This window comes from Daktulosphaira vitifoliae, unplaced genomic scaffold (genome assembly GCF_025091365.1).
Source record: "Daktulosphaira vitifoliae isolate Bord-2020 unplaced genomic scaffold, ASM2509136v1 Scaffold_2, whole genome shotgun sequence".
Taxonomy (NCBI): domain Eukaryota; kingdom Metazoa; phylum Arthropoda; class Insecta; order Hemiptera; family Phylloxeridae; genus Daktulosphaira; species Daktulosphaira vitifoliae.
In genome coordinates this window covers 44,693,805-44,714,742 of record NW_026099573.1, presented here as the reverse complement: position 1 = coordinate 44,714,742, position 20,938 = coordinate 44,693,805, and the positions used below count along the sequence as shown (strand labels likewise).

At 25.7% G+C, this 20,938-nt stretch overlaps 2 protein-coding genes across 10 annotated transcripts in view; one reads left to right on the top strand and one right to left on the bottom strand.

The window, feature by feature from the left end:
- The window catches only part of LOC126899253 (uncharacterized), a 15,772-nt gene extending 11,323 nt beyond the window's left edge, over nucleotides 1-4,449 (bottom strand). Inside the window, exon 1 of the mRNA XM_050673943.1 lies at nucleotides 4,090-4,449. Within this exon, the coding sequence (XP_050529900.1) occupies nucleotides 4,090-4,346 (257 nt within the window). The 5' untranslated portion in view covers nucleotides 4,347-4,449. The remainder of the gene's footprint in view (nucleotides 1-4,089) is intronic.
- Nucleotides 4,450-11,967: 7,518 nt separating this feature from the next.
- Nucleotides 11,968-20,938, top strand: part of LOC126899262 (uncharacterized) — a 14,417-nt gene continuing 5,446 nt past the window's right edge. Inside the window, exons 1-11 of one of the 9 annotated variants that reach the window (XM_050673964.1) lie at nucleotides 11,979-12,107; nucleotides 12,369-12,392; nucleotides 13,943-13,972; nucleotides 14,610-14,679; nucleotides 14,744-14,811; nucleotides 15,584-15,607; nucleotides 16,701-16,730; nucleotides 16,853-16,882; nucleotides 17,005-17,034; nucleotides 17,157-17,186; nucleotides 17,967-18,008. In XM_050673964.1, the coding sequence (XP_050529921.1) occupies nucleotides 12,024-12,107; nucleotides 12,369-12,392; nucleotides 13,943-13,972; nucleotides 14,610-14,679; nucleotides 14,744-14,811; nucleotides 15,584-15,607; nucleotides 16,701-16,730; nucleotides 16,853-16,882; nucleotides 17,005-17,034; nucleotides 17,157-17,186; nucleotides 17,967-18,008 (462 nt within the window). In that variant the 5' untranslated portion in view covers nucleotides 11,979-12,023. Of the gene's footprint in view, nucleotides 12,108-12,368; nucleotides 12,393-13,942; nucleotides 13,973-14,609; nucleotides 14,680-14,743; nucleotides 14,812-15,583; nucleotides 15,608-16,700; nucleotides 16,731-16,852; nucleotides 16,883-17,004; nucleotides 17,035-17,156; nucleotides 17,187-17,966; nucleotides 18,009-20,938 lie in introns of all 9 variants that reach the window. The other 8 variants (XM_050673965.1, XM_050673968.1, XM_050673966.1 and 5 more) reach the window with 8 other exon arrangements.

The window sequence follows — 20,938 nt, the reverse complement described above, 5'->3', positions numbered from 1 at the left end:
TTTTTTTTTTGTGTCTGTTACCACTTTTTCTCAGCTCTCACCGAACCGATTTCTTTCAATGATACGTCAAAAGATCACAAATCGTATCTAGTCGAAGACATTACCCTTCAAAATTGAAAAATTTCCCTCGTTCCCCGTAAATGGGGGAAACCTCCAAAAATATTACAAATTTAAAAATTGCTAATTTTTTCAATTTTTTTTACTTAAAAGTGCCATAACATTTTCAAAAATGAACATATCGATATAATTTTTTTTTATATAGATGCATAATATCATTACCTTTCATTTGGTATATTTTTTCATAAATTTAACCCTTAACCTGCCCACAAGGGGGATTTAAAATGACAACTTTTTCACAAAAAATTAATTTTTTTAACTTAAATTTTGAAAATGTTCCGGAAGGTCTGACACTTTTATATATATCTTAAATTAAAGCTAATGTAATATGCTTTATCATGAAAAAAAAAAAATTTCGGACTTTATCTTATCTTCACGGTGAAACAGACATCAAAGTTAATAAAAAAAATATGATTTTTGTAAAAAAATTCTTTTTTATATTTTTAACTTTATAATGCTATAGCTTTTTGAAAGATCTATGGATCAATATAATTCTTTTTTTTGTAGATGCATGATGTCTTTACCTATCATTTATACGATTTGTGATCTTTTGACGTATCATTGAAAGAAATCGGTTCGGTGAGAGCTGAGAAAAAGTGGTAACAGACACAAAAAAAAAAAACACATCTTAGTAAAACCAATACCTTCTCAGCTTCGCATCGAAGCTAAAAATGAATGTATTATTCCAAAATCTACATCATTCCCTATTTCCTTAATTATATTCTGATTACAAGTTTTATGATTTATAAGTGTAAAATATGAATAAATGAATAAATATATTTATTAATAATATATAAATATAAATAGTACTTATCTTAAAAAAATATAATGATCCATACATTTTTCAAAAAGTTATAGCTTTAAAAGTTAAAAATATAAAAAAAATTTTTTTTACAAAATCATATTTTTTTTTTAACTTTGATATCCGTTTTCACCGTGAAGACAAAATACAGTCAGACATTTTTTTTTTAATATAAAATTATATAATATTAGCTTTAATTTAATATATATATGAAATTGTCAGTATTTACGAAAACTTTCAAAAGTTAATTTGAAAAAGTTCAAATGAAATGGTTAAAGTTCTAAATAAGATAAAGTATTTCGAATGATAAAGGGATTATTAAAAAATACTATTTTTCATAAAAAAATTGTGTTGATCCATACACTTTTCAATAAGTTATAGCATTATAAAGTTAAAAATGTATAAAATAAAATCGAGTATTTTCACACAAAAATAGCATTTAGTAGTCATTTTCACAGTGAAGACAAAATAAAGTAGAAAATTTTTTTTTTTTATAATTAAGTATATTACATTAGCTTTAATTTAAGATATATATAAAAGTGTCAGACCTTCCGGAATATTTTCAAAAGTTAAGTTGATAAAGTTAATTTTTTTGAAAAATTCTTCATTTTAAATCCCCCCCTGTGGACACATAAAGGGTTAGATTTATAAAAATAATATACCAATTGTTAGGTAAAGACATGCATCTATAAAAAGAAATGTTATTGCATTTTTAAGTAAAAAAGTTAATAAAATTTCAAAAATTTGCGATTTTGAAATTTGTAATTTTTTTAGAGATTTCCCTCATTTACGGGGAATGAAGGAATTTTTTTTCAATTTTTGAGGGTAATTTCTTTGACTAGATACGATTTTTGATCTTTTGACGTATTGTTAAAAGAAGTCGGTTCGGCGGTGAAAAAAGTGGTAACAGACACAAAAAAAAAAACTTATCATAGTAAAATTAATACCTTCTCAGTTTCGCATCGAAGCAAAAAATAGTTTCCTAAGATGTCCGAGTACCAAAAATATTTTTAGCATACTGTTTATTTAACTTTGCTTATTATAACGTAGATACAAAATAAATTAACTTGATTAAATATTATGTACAAATAAGAAGTATGCGAATTTAAAGACTATAAACAAGCTGTATTTAACTTAATAAATTTTAATAGAACAACAAAATTCATTTTATATCATGAACACAAATATTTGATAGAAAAAAAAATATGCAATATTGTGTCATTTTCAAACATCTTCTTTCATATTTATTTTAACGCCTAATACATTCTATTTATGTGTAAAAAACAATACAATAAATATTATAAAACGATTTACCACATCAAAATGAAATAAATAAATATAAATGTGCAAATAGGGTTACATATTTAATGATTTTTATGGGACTTATTCTAAATAACGAATCTCATATTTTTAGGGGAGGTGTAAAGTACCAGAAGTGTTATAACTCGTTTTATTAATCATTATCAGTTGATCGAGCGTTTATCCGACAAATGTTTATATAAATTCTTTGTTTTTGTAAATTTTTTAAAATCAGAAACAAACGGAATTATTAATTTAATTGAGATCACTATTTCCGTTGTTAAGTTTGTAGACTTAGTTCCATTGAAGAGTTTATATCTATCGAGATTACAAATAAATTATATTTAAATAGAATGAATTTTTATAAAAAAAAATGGTAGCACAGTGGGGTTATGTCACAGTTTGGACGTGGCATAGTTGGGACAAATATAAGATATCTGATAGTTATTAAATATCTATCATAAGAAACGCATCGATTCAAATCTGTAGGTAGTGTTTAATTTTAAGAAATTCATGGATTATTTCAAAAGCAATATTAATTCCTATTTTTTTTATCAACTTCGACTGCGCTTGTACATAGAGAATAAGTCTTCGGGATATTTTTTTTTTTTTAACTTATAGTACGTAATATAAGTTTTAATTTAAAATGTATTTAAAAAACACAGTATTACCAGAACATTTTCATAAGTCAAGTTGAAAAAGTTCTATTTTTAATACGAATTTTAAAGTTTTGAACGTCCCCTGTATAAAAGGAAGTGGAAATATAAAGAATATTTGCACATAGACGACTTATCTCGTCGGGACAATTTTTTTTTTTTTAATGAATAATACGTATCATAAGGTTTAATTTAACACATGTTTAAAGAACGCAGTATTTCCGAAACATTTTTAAAAGTTCATTTGAAAAATCTGACTTTTGTAAAAAAGTTACTATTTTGAATTTTCCTTGTGGGTAGGTCAAAACATTAAAGAAATGATATTAAATAAAAGGAAAATTCCTAAGGTATCTATTTAATTATAAAATTATTTTGGTACGTTATTTTTCATAAAGTTATGGCAGTTTTAAGAGAAAATAATGAAAAAAATGTCAACAATTATTTTTGGGAGATTTTCTCTATTTACAGGAAATGAGGAGAATTTTTTAACTTTTAAGGGCAATGATTTAAACTAGATACAAATTGTGATATTTTAACGATTGGTTGAAAGAAATCGGTTTGATGAGAGCTAAGAAAAAGTGGCTACAGACGTAAAAAAAAACGCATTATAGTAAAATTAATACATTCTCAGTTTTGCATCAAAGCTAAAAACATAAAATGTTTTGTGTAGCAAAACTGTTATAAATTGTTGCTAAAAAAAAACAAAATCTATTTACTGTAAGATATTGATAGACTTAAGTATAATTTCTACTAAATTCTAATTTAAATAACGTTAAATTTTTAATTTATTCAATTCAAATTGTCTAAATAATCAAATACAACTTTTTTTGTAAAAAAAAATAAAAACATTTTTTTTTAAAATTTAATGGATTTCAATTTTGTTAAATTAAAAAGATTTTTTACTAAAACAGATATAATATTTATTTTACGTGAAGGAAAGCAAAAGTTGCAAATAGTTGATATTATTTTTATTTTGTTAAAAATTATTTTGTTGACTTTGGAAATTCCAATGATATAAACAGTAATTTCGTAAAGTTAATTGCATTTAAAAGAAAAATAGAAAGTCACAAATATATATATTCAACCCCAATGTTTATTATTTAATAAGATTTAGCTTCATAATTTTTAATATTTAATTTTTTTTAACGAATGAGTACCAATGTTGCTTGTAATTTGAAAAATAGATTTTTCAACGACTTTTAAAAGGATATTTACCTTTTAGTAAACATTTTCATATCCGGGTTAGGACTAGGGACTCGTGCTAAAGAAGTTAATGATGATCCAGAAGCATATTTTAAACCAGTCACAATCAAATCTTTGTCACGAGACGGTGACTTGGGTATATTGCACCTTGTTGACACGATAACTGGTACACTGCAGCCCCCGATATGATTTTTATGCTGTTGTTGACTGTTACGATGGTATGATAAACCTCCCGACCCGTGGCCACTTCCACTGTCGCTGGATGTCATGATATATTTCACCACTCACTTGTAGCTGACTTGTTACTCTCTTCGAGTTCCACGGAAAATTAAAGTACATGGTTTTACAAGTAGTGTCCGGTGTTAAGGTAGAACGATGCCAATCGATAAATCTCATGTCTTATCGGTGGCACAACAGTGCATCCATTTTAGTGGATTGGTATTTTGTGATAATATAGCATAAGAAATATATATATATTTTTATAAAAAAACACCTAAAATTTAAAAAAATGAATTAAATAACTTGCTTATTATAAATTATTAAGTATTAATCCTATAAAAATATATATTAACTCATATTTTAGGATTATTATTTAATGAATTGATAATATACGTTTCTATTGAGCTTTTAAAATAAAAAATCAAAAATAATTCAAAGCCATTTAAATACAAAAAGAAATTTAGGGTTAATACACAAATGTACAAGGCTGTTTTTGTTTCAAATATAACGTTTTAAATAATGTTATTTTAGGCTAAATCATAATTAAACCTTTTTTACATGGCTAACTCAAAATCGTTTTGAAATTATTTAAATTTTTGTTCTTAAGCTACCTAAAACAAAAATTTTATTTTCAAAATGGTTTCTGACTGTTTACATGAAATGAAAAGGTTTTTATCTCAAAACGTATTAACTACAAAACGTATTTGCGATTTCTTATAAAAATAGTAGTAAGCAAAAGTATAATTTAAAAATATTTAATATTATAAGGTTTTTTAATTGAAAGGAAATCGTATAATAACTAACTTTAGCAGCAATATTCTATTCTAAGTCATAAAATTATTTATGGTTTGGTCTCATTTTCTAATAATAACAATAATTCTGGTGTACGCGCTTTTACAAAATTAACAAAAACTTTAAAATTTGTTTTAACTGATCGGTTTGATCATTACTGTTAATTTTACAAACAAATGAACTAAACTCATATAAGTTGTGATTTAGTAACTCTTAATAGTGGACTTATAACGCTTGTTTTTATGACATTTTTCCTGTTTTAACAACATGTTTGCTTAATTTTTTTGAAAACGAACATCATAGATTTTTTTCAATTAACCCAAAGATCAAAAAAGAGGTTATAAAAGTTTAGTGACTGATCAAACTTGATACAAGTAGCTTGTTTGAGTAATATACAAAGCATATTGATGTGGGAGTGTGTCGAAACACAATAATGTAAGCGACACACGATTTTATAGATAAAAGTATTGGCGTTGAGCTGTATAATACACAGAACAAAAATTTATTTATGTATATGGAATAATTATCTCGCACAATAAGTGTTAATAAAATGAGTCCGTTTAATGGGTGATGAGACGTTGTAGACGAGAATCTAGATGGCGCGATTTTGATTCGAACTGTGTTAACCGAACGGTACACGGCGCGTTTTGTGAGGTGCAACAATGTTGACTTCCACGTATATTTGCGGTGGGTTGTCGTCGGCCATGCTGGACTTTGCACCATGGCGCATGACAAGAGTTATTGGTCAGTTAAACTTCCATGTACACGTAACCGGGTGACGATTTGGAAAGGTGACAAAAGTAGTGAGGCTACGTGTTATCTCTAACAACAAAATAAATATTTTATTTTTCAAAATTTTTAAATAGTCAATCTTACATAAAATGTTGGAGGATCAATAACAATGTTAGGAAAAATGCTTGTTGAGTAGAAGAATTTTAATACAGAAAACAGCGACTGAGTTGGATGTATATCTATTATTTTGTTACCTCTGGAAGTTTGAAAGTTAGTACATCTAAGAAACAATAAGACAAAGTACAATATTTTGTTAACAGACTTATGTTACGGATAATACTTATTAAAAAACTATAAGTTTGTGTCCCAGAAAAATTACATTTTTAACTCCTTAGCACACCCTTCTGGTACTGAATGCCAATAGTACATTTTTAAACAAAATACGAGATACAATTTTTGTTAGATATTTCTGCACCTTTACTAACATACATAATCATAAAACATTCTTAAGAAATAAAGAATATTAAATTATATTACCATATATATATATATATATATATTCAAAAGACACAGATTTTCAAAAGTTAAGTTGAAAAAACTCTACTTTCTATACAAATTTCCAAANTATATATATATATATATATATAATCATAGTATTAATATAAAAGAAATTCTTACTAATTTATTCATTATATTTAAATCAGTTTTAGCATTGCTGTATGCATGTAAAATAAAATAAATTAAAAATACTTAAGTGTATCTACTATATATAATATATAGCTACTATTTATATTACTTTTTTTTGACTTTTTGACGAACCAGAAAAATCTTGATGTACTTTAGATTTTTTAGTTAAAATATCTGAAATCAAATTGTTAAACAATTTATTTATATAATGACTAATATGTAAAATTTTTAAATAGCAGATTTGCTACTTTTTTAATATTCTAGACTGTTACACAAAAATGTTTAAAATAAGGAAAAAAATGATAGAAAATTTAAAAAAAAAGTTACTATACTATAAATACTTTTAGAAACATCAGTGGCTATATATTGACTTTATAATTATTTTCACAATAATTAAAAATAAAAATAAATGTTGTTAAGCTCAATAGTACTATTGAAATGACATAGTAAAACTTAAATATTACGTTATTAATGTCAAATATACTTTTTGTATTTAGTGAGGATATTTTTCTTTTTAATTTCAAATCTAATTCAAAAGATTCAGTGACTTCATCTGATGAAATTTCATCAGATTGTAAACTTTTATTGTTATCTATAATAATTCTTTAAACTGTCATCATTTTACACTTATAAATCAAAATATTTATCTTTGTTTATTAGCTGTGTCAATACACCACTAAAAGAAGAAACTTTGGTTTTACGTTGACGTAATTGTGGTTAATAAACCACGAGGTATTATCATTTATACATATAACGACACATAACTTAGATTATACTTTTAATTAACTTAAAATTAAATTCCTATAGTCCTATAATCATATCTGATAGGTGTGACACCTCGCCTAGGTGGTGGCGACCCTTGCTACTATAGCTAGTCGTTATACAAGTGGCAAACCATGTTGTTGTTACAGGCCGACATAAAAGCCCCTTTGCAATTAAAAATAATTACTTAAAATATTAAGATAATAATGCACGTGGGAGTTAAAGCCAAAGCGGTATTAACTAATTTAACTATTTTTCTTATAATACAATTTCTTAATCTCATACACTTTTTGTCTGCATCTAACTAATTAATACAAATAGTGAAAATACAATAATATATATTAGTATATATAAATTATTATATGTGAGAAAGAGTTAAATTTGAAAAATTATTTTTCTAGTTTAATCCATTTTATTCGAAATAATAATTACTTCACTTTAAGTCTAGCCTTTACAAATGAGATGTAAGGGAAAAAATAACATAAAATACTAGTTTGAGTGACCGTTACACAATAAACGAAAGTAAATTGTCTTGAATCCATAAACCATAATAATCGACTTGGTAAATTACTCAATAAATTATAAGCGCGTAGTTTGCTTCATAAATATATTTCTAGAACAAAACCAATCACTGCTGTTCTTTTTGGCTACATAATTGGACAACGCACAATACTTGTATCAATTAGTGTTTTAGTGGTGATACTACTGAACGTACAGTTTAAAACCACGTTGTACATTATACCACTCTCACAGTCTTATGGTATAAGATACAAAGTAATTTTCTGGTTTTAAAATTTCAACTTTATTTTTATCATTTAACTTCGTATACATCTTCTTCTTCTTCCTCGCCTTATTCCTAATTACTTGGGGTCGGCCACCCTTATCCTAAACTTCCACTTGATACGATCTCCCACATCCTCTACGCTCACATCAGCTGTATTCATATCGCATTCAATAACATCTCTCCATCTCTTTTTTGGTCTTCCTCTAACTATTCTTCCTTCAACATTCATTTTTACAACTATTCTTACGGCTTCCGATTCTTCTCTTCTCGTAACATGTTTATAATAATATTTAGTGAACTAATAATGAAGAGCTTAATTTAAATGACGGGTTGAGCCAAGATCGTCAGTCTTTTATTTGAATATTAAGACTAGAAATTATAAATAAATTGATCACTCAGAAGACATAACATGTTTTTTGCAGTAAACATGATATTCTTAACCCCATGTTTAAACTCCATTTGAAAAATGTGCCCCCCAAAAATGTATGAATTATTATATGAATATTGTTATATATCTATAAATGATATAAAATAATTTTAGGGGAGAGAATTAATCAGTACATTAAAACTTTTTGTTGGGTTAGATTTTATTTAAAGATTATTCGTTACATGTATTAAACTAGGTATTGTTTTGTATAATTTTTTTAAAGTAAAATATATTATATTAGCTATACACATATGACAAATTTGCATATTCATATAAAATATTACATATAATATTTTTAACTCTGTATACTAATACTATAGTAACCAATACTAGATCAGTAATTAGACAAGACGTCGCTCATTACTACGCCATTTCAGGCTAGTCATAGGTCAGTTGTCAGTACTGGTGCAGTACTGCACCCGTTGTCAATGTTGGTACATTACAGAAATTTCTGCTTGAGAATGAAAGTGGGATGCAGCTATTACTGGTGTACGTATACTTCGCCCACGTTTCATATGCATTCTTTGTATGAAAATGTTTGTAATTCAATATATGATTAAAATTGTTAACGACCCATCAAATTTTATAAATTAAACAATTTTCTCCTAAAGTTTATAAGAAAAGTGTAGTCAGATTTAAATATACAATAATTAAATTTTGTGAAGTATTGTAAGCTTATAGTATAATAATACTAACAAGTATTATAAGTATTGTAAGTATTATAGTAAGCTATAATTTAGTATTATAGAGACACACATTACGATGATATATTCTGTTTTCAATTTATTTGTATTTAATGAAATATATTCTGAATAATTATAATAAATAAGGGAATAAATATATGACTATTATTATTTGTTACTATCAATACATTAATAAATGAATAAAATAACTTTATATTATAAAAAAATTAATCAATAAAATAACATAGTTTGCAGTCTTAAAAGTATCATTAAATGTGTACAACAAATAACAAATAAAATGATACCGTAAAATGAAGTAACTCTGGTAATACTTTTTTTATTTTAACTATAACAATATTAAACATTTTTGTTCTATTTTAAAGTTACCACATTATACAATAGTTAAAAACAGTCATATATTATTATTATGTTTTTAAAAATAAAATTTAAGTTTAAGAGCAATAAGAAATTTAGACATAGAGGTATTAAAGAATAAAATTTAATTTAATTTGTTTTAATTTTAAATAAAATTAGTTAACAGTAACTAATAAAAGCTACCGTATAAGATAATAGGGTCAATCCATGTCAAATCATCCAGAAGTGGTTGTACGACCACCTCATATTTTTCTGAAATTTTCAGGGTTAATTCATTATGCTATATTTAGATTAAAACAATTTTTTTTTTTTTATGATCTTCCCATTTTTATAGCTATTTCAATGTAATACTTTTGAAAATGTTCCGGAAAGTCTGACACTTTTATATATATCTTAAATTAAAGCTAATGAAATGTACTTTATTATGGAAAAAAAAATTTGACTTATGGACTTGTCTTCATGGTGAAAATGGCTACCGAATGCTATTTTTGTGTGAAAATTCTCGATTTTGTTTTTTACATTTTTAACTTTATAATGCTATAACTTATTGAAAAGTGTATGGATCAACACAATTTTTTTATGAAAAATAATATTTTTTTATAATTCCTTTTTCATTCGACATGCTTTATCTTAATCAGGATATTAATAAGGAACTAGCAGATCATGTAACTTTTGGAATAATCCACTAATTTTTTAAAATTAAACACTATCAAAAGATTTGCATCGAAGCGTTTTATTTTGATAGTGATTTTAATCACTGTTAGAAGCATTATACTTGATCCAACTATGTCAGTCACCATTGTGCCGCGACCCCCCTGTGCTGGGTTTTTTTTTTAATGTAAACTTTAAGTTATAATAGGGTCAAATCTAAAATTTTAATTCGATTGAGTTGAAATTGAATAATTTGTGTGTTTTTTAACGATCTAGCTATTTTTAACTTTTTAGCTTCGATGCGAAGCTAAGAAGGTATTGGTTTTACTATGATGTGTTTATTTTTATTTTTTTTTTTTATTTTTTGTGTCTGTTACCACTTTTTCTCAGCTCTCATCGAACGGATTTCTTTCAACGATACGTCAAAAAATAACAAATCGTATCTAGTCGAAGACATTATCCTTCAAAATTGAAAAAATTTCCCTTGTTCCTCGTAAATGTGGGAAACCTCCAAAAAAATTACAAATTTAAAAATCGCTAATTTTCGAAATTATCGAAATTTTTTTTACTAAAAACTGCCGTAACTTTTTCAAAAATAAACATATGAATATAATTTTTTTTTTTATAGATGCTTGATGTCTTTTCCTATCATTTGGTATATATTTTTTGTAAATTTGACCTTTTTTCTGCCCACAGGTGGGGATTTAAAATGACAACTTTTTCACAAAAAATTAACTTTTTCAACATAACTTTTGAAAATGTTCCGGAAGGGCTGACACTTTTATATATATCTTAAATTATAGCTAATATAATGTACATTAATTTGAAAAAAAAAAAATTTTCGGACTTTATTTTGTCTTCACGGTAAAAATGACTACTGAATTCAATTTTTGTGTGAAAATTCTCAATTTTATAATTTACATTTTTAACTTTATAATGCTATAACTTATTGAAAAGTGTATGGATCAACACAATTTTTTTATGAGAAATAATATTTTTTAATAATCCCTTTTTCATTCGACATACTTTATCTTACCAAGATATTAATAAGGGACTAGCAGATCATGTAGCTTTTGGAATAATACACCAATTNGAACCAGCAGATCAAGTAGCTTTTGGAATAAAACACCAATTTTTTTAAAATTAAACACTATCTAAAGATTTGCATCGAAGCGTTTATTTTTGATAGTGATTTTAATCACTGTCAGATATCATTATACTTGATCCAACTATACCACGGCACCACTGTGCCGCGACTCCCCTGGGCTGGGTTTTTTTACATTGAAATAGCTATAAAAATGGGAAGATCATAAAAAAAAAAAAATTGTTTTAATCTAAATATAGCATAATGAATAAACCCTGAAAATTTCAGAAAAATATGAGGTGGTCGTGCAACCACTTCTGGATGATTTGACATGGATTGACCCAATATTTACTTATTTTAAATCTTTAATATTTAGTTATAATTTAAATTTTGTTTGAATTTAATAGTTTATAACATTGTGAGATACAAAAACTTGAATAAAAATTATTTACGAATTAGAATGTACACAATAATTAAAAAAAAAAAGATTTATGGTTTATTCGCAGAATTAAATGAAAAATCATAAACTATTATTACAAAAATAACATTTTAATTATATAGATTGCCTCAAAAGATATTAAACAGTGAGCAAGTATCTTGATTCAATATTTGCTAATAATGACAATTATTGTAAAAATAAATGTGTGTGATTAGTTGCATAAAGTTTTTGAACAAAAAATTTTCCTTAAAAAGGAAAAAATAATTTCTTTAGTGATAATTTTAAGAATCATACAAGTTGAATCTATCAATATGAATTCAAAAAACATTTATATTATTATATTTTGTTCACATTATTTATTGGTAACAAGTGCACTAAATTCAACTCAGTCTCAGGTAACTTTAAAAATTCAAATATTATTAAATTATTAATTTAAAAATAAAACAATTATAATTATAGGTTTTCATTTAAGTTAGATACAAAATATATCACAAGAATTACCTTTGGAAATAGTTTTTCTTATAATATACTTAAAATTTATTATGGTTCATACAAATATTAACAAAAATAATTACTCAGTATATTTTTATGGATCATTCATAATTCATCATTCATCAAAAAATTGATAAAGCCATTGCATGTTTTAAATATTTTAGAGTTCGGAAAAATTGGGAAAACTAGTAAACTCATTTAATATTAATTAGTTAATTTTTAGTTATTAAAAGAATAGGCATAATGACTACCAAGGCTAGGAACCGAAATTATTTCGGATTTTCAAACATTTTTTAAATAACTCATAAGATAATTGACTTAAATTATTTTTTTTTTCGAATTTGTAAGATTAATAATTTTTGAAATCAAATTTATTACAAAATTGCTTTTAAAACTCTAACCAGCCTAAAATTTAACTGATATATTTTTCTATGGTTTTTCGTTGTTTTCACAAGTTTTACTTAATGGGACCCCTGATTTTCATAAGATATCCCTTTCTTGTGGTAAATTTATTCCACATGAAGTCAAAAAAAGGTTAACTTTAGCAGAGCACGGCACTGTGATAAGGTTATATGGTGGGCCCGATGCCATAGAGGTTCCTAAATATTAACTTCACCTTTGGGTATATTACTCTGTTGATAAGGTTTTTTTTTTTGGTTGGAGGTTTAAAGGGGGATATTTACTATTTGCCAGCGGGTAGGTATGTCCATACCTATCATTCTAACAATTTGAAATGCGTGTTTTCATCCTTACTGAATAATTAGATAAATTATAAAAGAGTTACGATTTTTAGGAATGATAAAATTGCAATTAGGAATTAATCATTTTGTAATATTTTGCAATGAAACGTAATGCTTAAATAATTTAAAATTAAAGCTTGTTTAATGTTACGTATGATTTATAAAAGTATATCTGTGTATAAAAGTAATATCTGTGACTAATCAACCTCTAAAGTTAATATACTTCAAACATGCGTCGAAGCGTTTTATGATAGTATTTTATCGCTGTAAAATTTCAATCAATACTAATCCATAAAAATACTTCAACTCCACAATACTGAACATTAAATGAACTTCACTTTTATACTCTGCCACGGGTATATAAATTATAAAAAATTGATAGTTATAATACATTTGTGTTCGCCTAAAATAGTAAATAAAACTATACATTATTAAGAAAATTAATTGATCAATCTACTGGTGTAATTAGTGTAAATAGTAAAAAGTTTCGTACATTTTGATTTACTACAATAAAGATAAGTCAACTTTGTTATTATATTAATACCAAAGAGGAACAGTGCCGTATAGTAATACTGGAAGGGTTCACTAAGTCTATACAACCCCCCCACATTGATATAAAATTAGGAAAAGTAGATGAAACTTCCGTCTAACTTTCTGAACATAGAGTTCTAAAAGTTCGGATTTTGAATTTATTGACGAGGTATTTTGTCATTTTTACTAAATTTTAAGTTTTAATTGAAAACAAATTTAACTTAACCTAAATGATATTCCCGATAATTTTAATGAACTAATTTTGATTCTTTTAGCTATAGGTACATCAATAAATTAAATTCATGTTTAGTATAAATAATATGTTATTACCTATTATCTTACGATACTTAATTTTTCATTTATTGATTTGCTAAATAATTATTTTCATATAAATAATTCTGAAAAATATTATTCTAATATGGTATACTACTTATGTTATTTTTAATTATAAAATAAAATAATTTCAGGACTCCACTAGAACAGATGAAAATAGATCAGTACGTAAATAAATAAGTTTTTTAAATATAATTCATTTTTAGCTGGGATTAAGTCAAAATAAAATTAATTTTAAGTATTTTACTATAAAAATAAAATAACAATAAAATCGAGAATTAATTAAAAAAAGTTATATAGTTATAGTTAAACATTCTAAAAATTTGATTTATGATAGTAAATAAAAATGAATCCGTGATAAAAATTATTTTTCTGTATCGTGAATAATTTTTATACAGAGAATGTTCAGTAACGAAACAGGTCAATTGTTATAAGCAATGAGAAAAATAGAAACCCGTGTTTTTTTTTACTGAACACTATATATAAATTATTACCAGTTAGTTTTATAATTAATATAGTCATTTTACTATATATTTTAGGCGGATGAATTAACTCTGCCACAGTTATATTAATTCTAAATAGTTGACAATAATAATATATTCGAGTCCACTTAAAAATAAAACTATATTTTTTATATTAATTATGAATTTAATATGTATATAATTATTAAAGCTGATCATAATATGTTCAGTTATACTATATTATAGTACAATTATTTTCTATATGTGACGTTTACTCTTAACTAAAAAATGCTTCATTTCCACTTTGCTGAATTCCTATATTTTACATTTTATATTATAGGTGACTACAAAAGATAAAAACCATTTCTATTTTAGAAATAGGTCAATTAGGTGTAACGCAGTTAATAATGGTATGGCTAAACATTTAAAAACATAAGATGTAAAAACAATTTTTTATTTATACCATTTTTGCAGAAAGTCAAAAAAATTTAGAAGATTTCATTAAATGGTTAAATGAAAATGTCGTTGACACACAAGATAATGTACGATTTTTTAAATATTAAAATTGTTGAAGTTTGGATAATATTTTGAATTTTAAAGAAATTATTCTATATAAATATCAAAGTTTACGTTATTGAAGTATGAAATACCCAATTTTTTCTTATCAATTATTTTATATTTTACACAGCCGCCGCGCAAAAAAATATTTTTTTGGTTCTAAAGGTCACAACATGTTTACTATATGATTTTTGCGTTTCTGAACCCAAATGTGTAGTTGCAAATGCTCCAGTACGTCAGATTTTGATATTGAAAAAAACTAATGAAAAATATTTATCCAAATTACGTATTGGTTTGATTGGGTTTTTGAAGATTATGTCGAAACTCTGACATGCTGAAGTTTTTCGGACCTCGGTTTGTATTCATCGATCCCAAAAACATATAGTATACATAGTCCGACTTTCAGACCCGAAAAAATGTTTTTTGTTTGTGTGACTTTGTAATATTATGTGATTTAAGTTATTATTTGCTATACAGTGATGCAATAATCTAAATAAATTTTGGGGTTCTTGAAATAAAATTCAAATTTAGAGACGACACATAACAAACAAAGACACAAAAAGGTTCATACTTTTTATTTTTACAGTATTAAATTTCTAATGCGATCTAAATAGTTACTGTTAGGGTGAGCATTAATTTAAAAAAAAATAAACTGAAGTTATAAAAATCATTTTTCGCTATCCTGAATGATTTTTGTATATTAATGATTTACTTATGGTTTCTATAATTAATGTAACATTATTTTAATATGTTTAGATGGCTGAATCAAGTGTGTCACAGGTATATAAATTATTAAAAATTGAAAATTATTCTATTTTAGTGTTCGTATGAATACGTAAATAAAACTATACATTTTTACAATTATGAATCTAATAATGCCAGTATATGATTATTAAAGCTGATCAAATAGTACAACACATTTCTTTATATAGCATTATTTTTTGTAACGATGACGATGACATTATATCAAACAGTTGTTATGTATTTACTATTAAACTGTCTTAGCCATGTATATTAATGACTAATGAATAAACATAAATATGTTACCACGAGCAATATTTTAGATAATTTTCCTAATTATAACTACAAGCTGTTGTTACTAAGTTAACAATCAGTTTACTTGAGCTAAAAAAATTCCAATTATATATGTGGTATAATATATCATATTAAAAAAAAGTAACCTAATTTCTTTAGACCCAAGGCTTTAATCTGTTAGAAAACTATATTAAAATATAACACCAACAGTAAAACGATAAAATTTACCGTTTTACTTGCTGTTAAGATAGTGTTTAAATACATTATCTAAAGGAAGTATAATAAATAAATTTATAAAGCTAACTAAATTTTTAATTACCACTATAATTGAACAACTATAAGTACAAGGAAAGTTTGATCACTACATACAGGTAGATAAAAAAATCGTGAGTTTTGCGTAGAACAGCAAAAATCCGAGATTATAAATATAATAAATTTATTAGCAGAAGTTCGACCAAAAAAAGTTATAGTAAAAATTTCAGCTAGAATTTTTAGTATATAATGATCAAATTTTAAATAAGTTATAAAGCTATAATAAAGTTTAAAAGGCTAAAAAACGGATACACTTGTCGCAGTAGTTAAATTTTCGCACAACTATTTCATAACATAATTAAAACAATTTGGATAGTTTCAAGAAAAACAATTTTTTTCATATTTTTTTATAAATTTCATTCGTGAAGAAAGTATTGCTTAATTACTAATAAGACATTATCTAAGAAACTATTTGTGATAGAACAAATCTAAAGCTAGATTTAGAATCAGCAGAAAATTTCATATAAGATAATTTAAATATTGTAAGCCGTATTATTTTTTAATTAATTAAGTAAAATTATTTCAGGATTCATTTAAAACAGAGGAAGATAGATTAGTATGTAAATTAATACATTTTTATAAAAATAATTTATTTTTAGCAAGGGTGAAATCAATATAATTTTTTTTTTGACTGTCAAATTTGTATACTTGTAATTTCATTAAATAAAATTATTTCAGGATTCAATTAAAACAGAGGAAGATAGATTAGTATGTAAATTAATACATTTTTATAAAAATAATTTATTTTTAGCTAGGATGAAGTCAAAATAAAATTTTTTTTGACTGTCAAATTTGTATACTTGTAATTTCATTAAATAAAATTATTTCAGGATTCAATTAAAACAGAGGAAGATAGATTAGTATGTAAATTAATACATTTTTATAAAAATAATTTATTTTTAGCAAGGGTGAAGTCAATATAATTTTTTTTTTGACTGTCAAATTTGTATACTTGTAATTTCATTAAATAAAATTATTTCAGGATTCAATTAAAACAGAGGAAGATAGATTAGTATGTAAATTAATACATTTTTATAAAAATAATTTATTTTTAGCTAGATGAAGTCAAAATAACATTTTTTTTGACTGTCAAATTTGTATACTTGTAATTTCACGATTTCTTTTTATAAATTTTACTGTTTAAAAAAAGTTATAGAAATTTTAAAATGAAAATGTCATTTTTTACGGTAAAATAATTTTTTGATATTTTTTAAATTTCTATAATTGAGGGGAATTTTTTGAATTTGCATATAGATCTAACTAGATTAAAATTAGGTTATTTTGAGGTGTTATTTATTAAAAGTAATTTAGTTTTAAAAAGATTAAAATCGATCTAGTGTGAACTGAGAATTTTAATGTCCAGACATAAAAAAATACAACATCACAATACCAACGCTTCGTCAGCTTTGCATCGAAGGTATAATATAATAATAATAAAATCTAACATTATTAGTGGTAATTTTTTAAATAATTTGTTTAATACGAAAACAAATTACCTAAATAATATTTTATAATATTACAAAAAACTAGTTTTTAAATAACGACTGATCTTTTCACTTTAAAGTATTAATAAAAATTAATGAGTTAAAATAACTAACTTCCGTAAAATAAATAATCTTTGCGGATTTTGTTTTAAGTGACTTCTATTAATTTAATTTCACTGTTGTTTTTTTTTAAATTGATAATTTATCACTTTTTATTTCTGAATTTAGATGTATAAATGTACTTGACAATAATCTTTACTCACATTTCTTTAAAATATCAAAATTTCTAAAAATGATTTTTTCTGTAGGTACCAGAAAGTTCTTCAAAAATAAAGGAGCCTCTAAGAATAGTAAGTTTTCCATTAAGTAACACATTACTCATAGCGACTAATATGACTGCACGTCATATTCATATAAAAATATGACGTGCAAAAGGGAAAAGTTAGTAGTTTTCATTGTCTTAGATAGTCTTATATAGTGTTTGTCGTTTTTGTCAAAATGAATATCTATCATCAAAATTAGACGTTTCTTTTGGGAAACTTTTATAACTATTTTATTGGTAACATTTTTTTTTTTTTGTAATATTTTAATACAATATATGATGTTTTTAAAGTTATAATTTTGAGACAGAGTCATTGTGTACTTAAAATCTGTTCAGAATCTTATTCGATATTTCAGAAGTTATTGACAATTTTAAGTATTGACTGGAGTGAGGCGTGGGTGCTGCTAATTTTATCACTAGTTATTTACCGGTCGTACTCTTCCTCTCACAATAGATATAAAGATGAGAATAACTTTCTAAGTACTGATCCAAGAGATGATATTGACTATTAATTTATTATAGTAATCATTTTCAATTTTTTAAGCTTATTAATTAAGTATGTTGCTATTTGAAAAAAAGATTTGACACGCTTATAAGGTATAAGGAATGATCAAAGAAGTATTTTATAACTGAATAAATGATAAATGACAATACATACATGTATGTAACCAGTGGCGTATTTTGAAATGTATAATGGGGGGGGGGGTATAAAAAATGTTTATGAATAAGGTACCATAAAACAACTTTTTTTGCTCATAACTTTTGTTAACATACAAGTATTCAAAATGTATCTGATTTATCAAGTGATCATTCACCAGTAGTACTTTTTATAAAAGAAAAACCATTATTAAACACAAGGCCATCTCTTTCATACGGGCCTGTAAATTGGGATAGTTTCAAACAAAATCTAGATAGCAAAATTACTTTAAAAATACCTCTTAAATCTCAAGAAGATATAGATGCAGCAGCCCACTCCATCACACAAATTATTCAGCAAGCAGTTACTATTTCATCAAAACACTCCAACTATCAGTTAACTAATTACCAGGAAAAATTACCTTTAACTATTCAAAAATTAATTATTGAAAAAAGGCGAGCCAGAACTAAATGGCATAATACTAGACTACCAAGCCACAAACAGTATCTCAATAGACTAACAAATGCTTTAAAAAAGAAACTATCTGTCTACAAAGCAGATCAGTATAAACTATACCTAAACTCTTTGAATCAAAACAATGGTTCTCTCTGGAGAGCAACTAAAAGGCTCACAAAAAAAAAAGAAAATATTCCACCAATTCGTCAAGAAAATGGCACCTTAGCTATAACGGACCAAGACAAAGCCAACATTTTTGCGGAACAATTGGCAAAAACATTCATTCCAAATACTAATTTATACTCTGACAATAATTTCAATGAAGAAATAAAATCCTTCTTAACATGTCCACTACCAATGGCTTTACCAGCCAAATATACAACTCCAGGCGAAGTCGAATATTTAATAAAAAAACTTCCTTCAGGGAAAGCACCCGGTTATGATCTAATTACCAATAAAATTCTAAAAAATGTATCACAAAAAACCATGATTTTGTTAACCTACATTTACAATGCGATGCTAAGACTATCATATTTTCCGATAATCTGGAAATTTGCAACTATTATTTTAATACCAAAGCCAAACAAACCAAAACATCTTTCTACGTCTTACAGACCAATAAGTTTATTACCAGTATTAGGTAAACTTTTTGAAAAAATATTACTCAGAAGACTACGTCCTATTCTATCATCACATAATATTGTACCAGATAGTCAGTTTGGGTTTCGTAACAGACATTCAACAATACATCAAATACACCGATTAACTGATGAAATTGCAACAACACTTGAAAATAAACATTATTGTACCGGTCTATTTTTGGATGTAGCACAGGCCTTCGATAGGGTCTGGCACGAAGGATTACTATTCAAATTAAAACACTATTTACCAGCTCCATATTTTCTCATAATAAAATCATATTTGGAAAACAGACACTTTGTCGTTCGCCAAGGAAATGAATTCTCATCATACCAAAAAATAAATGCAGGTGTACCTCAAGGAAGTGATTTATCCCCAGACCTTTATAATGCATTCACTGCCGATATCCCTCAAACGGATAAAACAATTTTAGCCACATACGCAGACGATACAGCTGTACTATCAATTAATAATGATCCAATCGAAGCCAGTCTTTCACTACAATATCATGCCAACCTTATTGACTTATGGGCAAAAAAATGGCGAGTAAAAATCAATGAAGATAAATCTGCTCAAATCACCTTCACTCTAAATTTCAAACCACAAGAATGTCCTCAAATTATTATGAACAATATTCCCATACCTATAAAAGAAGAGATCAAATACCTAGGAATTACACTTGACAAACGATTGACGTGGGGCCCCCATCTAAAAGAAAAAAGAAAAAGTGCAAGAAACAGACTACACCTTCTACGTCCTCTCCTTACTTCAAAACTCCAACTCAAAACAAAACTTTTACTGTACAAATCTATAATACGTCCAGTTTGGTCTTATGGAATCCAAATCTGGGGTCCTGCAAAACCATCAAATATAAGGCCAATTCAATCGTTTCAATCAATAGCACTCAGACTTATTACCAAATGCCCATGGTATATAACAAACGTAAATTTACATAAAGACCTACAAATACAAAACGTAAAAGAACTTGCAGTAATGTACTACAAACGATTTCATCAAAATTTATTATTACATAGAAACCCGCTAATTAATAAAATGTCAACAAATACTNATAATTATTAAAATGTCAACAAATACTTTACCCTCAAACCCTCCTCGCAGACTAAAACGACAATGGAATAGAGATCTACTAAATAACTAAAGACTAACTTAAACAGCATGCTAGAGGTGTGACTAACGAGTCATTTCCCAATCATAATAGTTCATGT